This window comes from Ipomoea triloba, chromosome 2 (genome assembly GCF_003576645.1).
Source record: "Ipomoea triloba cultivar NCNSP0323 chromosome 2, ASM357664v1".
Taxonomy (NCBI): Eukaryota; Viridiplantae; Streptophyta; class Magnoliopsida; order Solanales; family Convolvulaceae; genus Ipomoea; species Ipomoea triloba.
The window spans coordinates 12,801,675-12,810,510 of NC_044917.1; the positions used below are offsets into that span (position 1 = coordinate 12,801,675).

At 35.3% G+C, this 8,836-nt stretch overlaps 1 protein-coding gene across 2 annotated transcripts; it reads left to right on the forward strand.

Moving 5' to 3' along the window:
- Positions 1-511: 511 nt before the first annotated feature.
- Positions 512-4,297, forward strand: LOC116010320 (probable LRR receptor-like serine/threonine-protein kinase At1g74360). Of its 2 annotated transcripts, XM_031249674.1 has the most exons (3): positions 512-790; positions 912-1,443; positions 1,546-4,297. In XM_031249674.1, the coding sequence occupies exons 1-3, from the start codon at positions 709-711 to the stop codon at positions 4,103-4,105; spliced, it is 3,174 nt and encodes a 1,057-aa protein (XP_031105534.1). In that variant the 5' UTR covers positions 512-708; the 3' UTR covers positions 4,106-4,297. The 2 variants fall into 2 exon arrangements, with proteins under 2 accessions (XP_031105534.1, XP_031105533.1); XM_031249673.1 differs by having other exon boundaries at positions 912-4,297.
- Positions 4,298-8,836: the final 4,539 nt, after the last annotated feature.

An 8,836-nucleotide genomic window follows, 5' to 3' on the forward strand; every position in this document is an offset into this window, starting at 1 on the left:
TTATTAATTAAATTATAAGCTCTATTTGGTAAAATTAATTGTTGAATTAGCTGATAAATGTAAAAAAGACATAAAAACATAAACTAAAATACTAGAATTTTGATTAATAAAGAGTGGATGGTAAAGCTGGCCAAATTCCGAAATTTTATAAGACCTGAATTGGCCCATTATATGCCGGTTCTGGTTCGGGCGGGCCCGGTGAAACCTATGCCCTTTTTTTTTTTTCAATTCGGCCGATTCAGGTGTGATTTTGACCTTGAACCGACCTATTACTACCTCTAGTAAATTATGTCACTTTTGTAAATTAATAAAAATAAAAAGTCAAGAACTTATTTTGAACCGTTTCAAAATAAACTATTATTTTAAACTCTCATATTTTACAAAACAGAGCTTATATTATTCGTAGCTTAAAGGCGCTCTAAAATAAATTCTATCGAGAGCCATTAGTAAGTGAAACGGGTAAAAAACCACAAGTCTTATAATATTAGTAGGTACGTGCATATTTCTTCCGTCTGGTTTTGGTCCATATTGCAGGCCATCTGAAATTCATCCACATTTTCCTAGTTTCCCACTTCTCCTTTCTCATAATATTCTTCTCCATTTTTATGTTTTTCTCTTAACATTCTCAAATCATGCTACCTTAACCCAGACGAAACTCAAGAACAACCCGAAATTAAAGAGCAGATTGGCGGGTGGTTTATACAGATCATGTCACAACAGAAAACTGTAGAAAATCTTTGTCTCGCCCCAGTTTTCAGTTTCTTTTTCTTGATTGTCACAGCCCTTACAGGTACTTTTACTGATTTTTCTGTTATGATTTTTGAGTTTTTTGAGGAAGATTGTGTTGAGTTGACTTGAAGGAATCTATTGGACTGACATTTTTTTAAAAAAATATTTTTGGAAAATCATAGGGGGGCTTGTGAGTGGAGATTCCTTGGAGACAGACAAGGATGTTTTGATGAACCTGAAATCATTTATTCAGAATCAGAGTGCTATTAACAGAGGATCAAGATACACAAAATGGAATTCAACAGATTTGTCACCCTGCAATTGGCCCGGAGTTTTCTGCTCCGGGGGGCGAGTCACCGGACTAAACCTCTCCGGGGACTACCTGACCGGAAACATGTTCCACAACTTCTCCGCCTTAACCAACTTAACCTATCTGGACCTGTCCAGCAACACCATAGGCGGGGTCATCCCGGAGGACCTGGGAAAGTGCCACAGCTTAAGATTCTTGAACCTGTCACATAACATCATTGATGGGGAGCTCCATTTGAGTGGGCTGGAGAGCTTGAAGGTTCTAGACGTGTCGTTGAACCGGTTTCGTGGGGATGCCCGGCTGGCTTTCCCCGGAAGGTGTGACAATTTGGTGGTGGCGAATATTTCCGGCAATAACTTCACTGGAGAGATGGGAAATGCCCTGGAAAAATGTGGGAATCTTAGGTATGTTGATCTGAGCTTGAATAGTTTGAGTGGGGATTTGTTGTTATTGGGGTTTGATAAGGTGAAAGAGCTTTCAGTGGCTCAAAACAATATGTCTGGCAGGTTGGCCTGGTGGGTTTTCAACCAAAGTTGCAGCCTGGAATCTCTGGATTTGTCTGAGAATAAATTCTTTGGCGGATTGCCTAAGGAGATGTCCAATTGTAGGGATCTAAGGATGATAAATCTGTCTGGTAACAACTTTTCAGGGCCAATTCCCAAGGAAATTGGGTCACTTGAGAGCCTTGAGGGATTGTACTTAGGAAGCAACAAGTTTTTGAGACAAATTCCAAACACTTTAACCAGCCTGCCCAATTTAGTGTTTCTGGACCTAAGCAACAACAGCTTTGGGGGTGAAATTCAAGAGATTTTCGGGGAATTTACGCAGGTCCGGTTCCTTCTGTTACATGGAAATGGCTACACTGGAGGGATTGTCACATCCGGAATCACGAAGCTCGTGAACCTTTCACGGTTAGACTTGAGCTACAACAATTTCTCTGCTCCATTGCCTGTTGAGATCTCCAAAATGACCAATTTGAAGTTCCTGGTTCTTGCTTTCAGCCAATTCACAGGCCCCATACCTTCCGAATATGGGAATTTCCCGGGCCTTCAAGCGCTCGATCTCTCGTCCAACGCCCTAACCGGACCCATACCTCCAAGCCTAGGAAAGCTAACCTCACTCCTGTGGCTAATGCTGGCAAACAACTCCCTCACGGGCGAAATCCCACCCGAATTAGGCAACTGCAGCAGCTTATTATGGCTAAACCTCGCGAGTAACAAGCTTTCTGGTCCAATCCCTCCCGAGCTAGCAAACATCGGAGCCAACCCAATGCCAACGTTCCTGTTAAACCGGGCAAAAGACAAGATCACGCCCGGATCCGGGGAGTGCCTGGCCATGAAGAGATGGATATTTGCTGATTATCCCCCTTTCAGCTTTGTATATCCCCTGCTAACCAGAAAAAATTGCAGAAACCTTTGGGACCTGCTGCTTAAAGGGGCTGGAATTTTCCCAGTTTGTGAACTTGGCTCTACTATCCGTACCTATCAAATAACAGGCTATGTACAACTCTCCGGGAACAAATTGTCCGGTTTGGTACCATCTGAGATCGGAAAAATGAGGAATTTCAGTATGCTCCATCTCGGGAACAACAATTTCCATGGAAATTTGCCAGCACCGATGGGAGGAATGCCATTAATAGTCCTCAACCTGACCCACAACAAATTCTCAGGGAAAATTCCGCCACAAATCGGGAACATCAAGTGCCTCCAGAATCTTGATTTATCTTACAACTCTTTCAATGGCGCATTCCCTACTACCCTCAACAACTTAACCGATCTCAACAAGTTCAACATCTCTTACAACCCGGACATCTCCGGGGAAATCCCGGAAACCGGCCAAATAGCAACCTTCGACAAATGGTCCTTCCTCGGAGACCCTTTGCTGCGCCTTCCTTCCTTCATCAACACCTCAATAAACAATAAACCCACGCCAGAAAAGCCTAAGAAGCCAACGAAAACCGGCACGGTTTTCGTGTTTGCAGCACTAGTGTCTGCTTCTCTGGTTTGTGGGATTCTTATATTTATCTTCTGCCTATCCGTGAAACTGCCAAGGGATTCTCCGGGGTACTTGTTGGAGGCCTCCACCTCATCATCGCCATGGATATCAGACGATGATGTTAAGGTTATCCGGTTGGGAAAAACATCGTTCACCCACTCCGATATCTTAAAAGCGACCAAGGGTTTCTCGGACGACAGGATTATTGGTCGGGGCGGGTGCGGGACGGTGTACCGAGGAGTGTTGCCGGACGGGAGAGAAGTGGCGGTGAAGAAGCTCCAGAGAGAAGGCGTTGAAGGGGAAAGAGAATTCAGGGCAGAAATGGAAGTTTTAAGTGGAAATGGCGGTTTGGGATGGCCTCACCCTAATCTCGTCATGCTCTATGGATGGTGCCTTGATGGGGCTGAGAAATTGCTGGTTTATCAGTACATGGAAGGTGGGAGTTTAGACAATGTCATAACAGATAGGGTTTCATTGCCATGGCAAAACCGTCTAAACATTGCAATAGATATAGCACGGGCCTTGGTGTTTTTGCACCACGAGTGTTACCCTGGGATTATTCATAGAGACGTGAAAGCGAGCAACGTGCTCCTGGATAAGGTGGGTCGGGCACGGGTTACGGATTTTGGCCTGGCTAGAGTCATGGACGTGGCCAAGACCCATATTAGTACAGTCGTGGCAGGGACCATCGGATATGTGGCACCAGAGTATGGGCAGACGTGGAAAGCCACGACGAAAGGGGACGTGTATAGCTACGGCGTGCTGGCCATGGAGCTGGCCACGGCGAGACGGGCCGTGGACGGAGGGGAAGAGTGCTTGCTAGAATGGGCGCGGAGGGTGATGGGCGATGGCCGGCACGGATTTAGCCGAGCATCGCCGCCCGTGGCTCTCTTAGTGTCGGGGCTGGCCGAGGGGGCGGAGCAAATGTGCGAGCTGTTGAGGATTGGGATTTGGTGCACGGCGGAGACGCCGCATTATCGCCCAAATATGAAGGAGGTTCTTGATGTTTTGCTTAGGATTTCACCCACTAGTACTAGGAATTCTAGTCGAGGATCATCTTCTGGTCCTTAGCTTCATTTTGATGCATTCATTTAATGTGAAAAGGTGTCATAATTTTTTGTTATAATTGAGGGGTAGGATTTAGAGTGACAAAGGTAAAGTGTGTTATAAATTTAGGAGTTTCTTTGCATGAATTCTTGTATTGTTCTCATTCAAAAATGTAATATACATGGTAATATAAGTTCTTTATTATTCATTCTTTAATCCAATATGTACAAACATGTAAGTCATGTATAATTATAATAATATAAGTTCAATAGTAATATTTACATTTATTTATTTACACCATTTCCCTTAAACATTACGAAGAATAGGCAAAAACTTGTGTGAGACCGTCTCACCATGAGACGGGTCGGGTCGGGTCGGGTCAATATGCAAATGTAACACTTATATGCACAAATGTCATACTTATATGCTCAAATGTAATACTAATCAGGAATACATTTTTTGTTACTTATAAGAGTAAATGTACTACTTTTAAGGGAAAATACAATACTTTTACATTTCGATTTAAAAGTATTACTTTTTTCCTCAAAAGTATTATATTTGCCCTTATAAGTAAGGGGCACTTGTCAACATTACTTATTATTAAAAATGTATTACATTTTTTCTTATAAGTAACAAAAATTGTATTCTTGATTAGTGTTATATTTGAGCATATAAGTATGAAATTTGCACATATAAGTATGACATTTGCATGATGCTTTGACCCGACCCGACCCGTCTCAAGAATAAGGATCCGTGAGACGGTCTCACGCAAGTGTGACCCTGAAGAATATAATTATGACATCATAGTCATGCATTGGTTGAAAACATTCTTAGAAAAACTTAAATGAGGAAAAAGAAAGTACATGATGTACGTCTATTCATGTGTTGCACTAACTGGCTTATTAAAAAATCTTTAATTAAAAAAATTAGGGAGAAAAGGGTTAAATAGGCTACTAAACTTTACCCCAAAAATCAATTAGGCACCTAAACTTTTGAAAGGGTCAATTGAACCCTTTAACTTGTCAAATTGAGTCAATTAAGCCGAATAATCGATAAATCTTTATATATATAAAAACAAAATCCTCCAAAACGAAATCTTCCTTCCCGCCCAAAATATTGTACATTAAAACAATTAAAATAATAGAATAATATTAAAACAATAGAATAATATTAAAACAATACAATTCCTATACTACAATTCCAATACAATTCGTATAAACAATAGAATAATATTAAAACAATACAATTTCTATACTACAATTCCTATTGTATCACAATTCTACATTACAATTCCAATCATACTACAATTCTATTGTAATAAGATACAACCTTATATAAATCCCTAATCCTATATTGTGAACTTTAAAAAAGAAACGCCAAACGCAGTGCAATTATTCCAGACCTCTCCACCTTCAAATTTGCAAATTCTGTTATTGCGGTCAAGATATTGTTTTATTTAATATTGCTCAATTTTGTATTGTTTTATTTAATAGGAATAAAATCATGGTCATGTTTGGTCATATTGCTTTATTTTGTATTTATTGTTATGCATTTTTTATGTTGTTAGTATGTTGCCTCTTTTTTTTTTTGAGTTTTTTCAGCTTTTTGCTTGGTTTTTTAAATTTCATGATCTTCCGTAGGGAACTTGCATCCATTTACAAACACATGTTCAAATTTAAAGATNGTGTGTTATAAATTTAGGAGTTTCTTTGCATGAATTCTTGTATTGTTCTCATTCAAAAATGTAATATACATGGTAATATAAGTTCTTTATTATTCATTCTTTAATCCAATATGTACAAACATGTAAGTCATGTATAATTATAATAATATAAGTTCAATAGTAATATTTACATTTATTTATTTACACCATTTCCCTTAAACATTACGAAGAATAGGCAAAAACTTGTGTGAGACCGTCTCACCATGAGACGGGTCGGGTCGGGTCGGGTCAATATGCAAATGTAACACTTATATGCACAAATGTCATACTTATATGCTCAAATGTAATACTAATCAGGAATACATTTTTTGTTACTTATAAGAGTAAATGTACTACTTTTAAGGGAAAATACAATACTTTTACATTTCGATTTAAAAGTATTACTTTTTTCCTCAAAAGTATTATATTTGCCCTTATAAGTAAGGGGCACTTGTCAACATTACTTATTATTAAAAATGTATTACATTTTTTCTTATAAGTAACAAAAATTGTATTCTTGATTAGTGTTATATTTGAGCATATAAGTATGAAATTTGCACATATAAGTATGACATTTGCATGATGCTTTGACCCGACCCGACCCGTCTCAAGAATAAGGATCCGTGAGACGGTCTCACGCAAGTGTGACCCTGAAGAATATAATTATGACATCATAGTCATGCATTGGTTGAAAACATTCTTAGAAAAACTTAAATGAGGAAAAAGAAAGTACATGATGTACGTCTATTCATGTGTTGCACTAACTGGCTTATTAAAAAATCTTTAATTAAAAAAATTAGGGAGAAAAGGGTTAAATAGGCTACTAAACTTTACCCCAAAAATCAATTAGGCACCTAAACTTTTGAAAGGGTCAATTGAACCCTTTAACTTGTCAAATTGAGTCAATTAAGCCGAATAATCGATAAATCTTTATATATATAAAAACAAAATCCTCCAAAACGAAATCTTCCTTCCCGCCCAAAATATTGTACATTAAAACAATTAAAATAATAGAATAATATTAAAACAATAGAATAATATTAAAACAATACAATTCCTATACTACAATTCCAATACAATTCGTATAAACAATAGAATAATATTAAAACAATACAATTTCTATACTACAATTCCTATTGTATCACAATTCTACATTACAATTCCAATCATACTACAATTCTATTGTAATAAGATACAACCTTATATAAATCCCTAATCCTATATTGTGAACTTTAAAAAAGAAACGCCAAACGCAGTGCAATTATTCCAGACCTCTCCACCTTCAAATTTGCAAATTCTGTTATTGCGGTCAAGATATTGTTTTATTTAATATTGCTCAATTTTGTATTGTTTTATTTAATAGGAATAAAATCATGGTCATGTTTGGTCATATTGCTTTATTTTGTATTTATTGTTATGCATTTTTTATGTTGTTAGTATGTTGCCTCTTTTTTTTTTTGAGTTTTTTCAGCTTTTTGCTTGGTTTTTTAAATTTCATGATCTTCCGTAGGGAACTTGCATCCATTTACAAACACATGTTCAAATTTAATAGGGAACTTGCATCCATTTACAAACACATGTTCAAATTTAAAGATTTTGGATCGTTAAAGTACAAACACATGTTCAAATTTAAAGATTTTGGATCGTTAAAGGCTAAACACATGTTCAAATTTAAAGATTTTGGATCGTTAAAGGCTCAACACATGTTCAAATTTAAAGATTTTGGATCGTTAAAGGCTCCTCACATGTTCAAATTTAAAGATTTTGGATCGTTAAAGGCTCCTAGAGGAGTGGATAGCAATCAGCTAATTGGTAAATTCTTCTTAAAATTTTGTTCTACACTGGATGTGTTCTATACTGCACAAACTAATATTATTAATTAATTGGTAAAAAATTAATAAAATTTAATTGGTAACAAAATTTTATTTACCAAATTATGAGAATAATTAAACCATTATAATTGTGAGAATAATGAAAACAAATTCGGCCTAATTTTATAAGAAAAAATAATTTATTAATTATTATTTACATCAATAATAATAATTTAAATACTTATCTATACTTCTATATCTATACTACTATTAATGAATATAAAATAATCCTTTGTGAAATTTCCGCCCAAAAATAGTAAAGATAAAATGGAAAAGAAAACTGATTTTACTAATTGATTGAAAATATAAAAATATTCTAACGAAAAAAGAAATGGAAATTAGGCAAATTGAAAAGGAAAAAGACATTACTTTAAGAAAGTTAATTACACTTTCCTTTTGAAAACTTAAAATTATTTAAACTTAAAAAAAATTAATTAAACATGTGTTGTTAGATTATTTATAATAATTGCAATTAATTCATTCAATTATCGAGGAGGAAGAAAAAACTAAATGCGATACAGTGAACATGAATATACTTAAGTTATAAAAGTATAATTTCACATATATTAGTGTAATTGACTATTAATAATTGTCTAATAATTATTATGATAATTAAACTAAACATTGGTCGTTGAATTTATTTTTATAATAATTATAATTATAATTAAATTATTTCTAATTTTTCCCATATTTATTTTAGTAATAATATAATTACATAAGTCATATTACATATTGATCTTTTTAAGATAATTGTAGACAAACAAGTCATATATTATCAATTAATTGAGTAATACTTTTGCACTAATCTTATAATCAAACAAATGTACATGTTCAATATAATTTTTTTATAATTTTATCTTTATTTTTATTATCTAAATATATAATAAAAAATTTATTTGTGCATCGCACGGGTAATTGGACAATTATTTGCTTTAATTCAAGTAAGGAAAACATCAGAAAACATAATCGGTCCAACAAATTTCATCAATTGCGCTATATAATATTTGAAGTTATAATTTATATAATTGTATGTCGATCCAAATATTCTTAAAATAATATAGCAAATCCATTCCGTGCAACGCACGTGCGAAAATACTAGTCTTTATATATATAAAAACAAAATCCTCCAAAACGAAATCTTCCTTCCCGCCCAAAATATTGTTCATTAAAACAATTAAAATA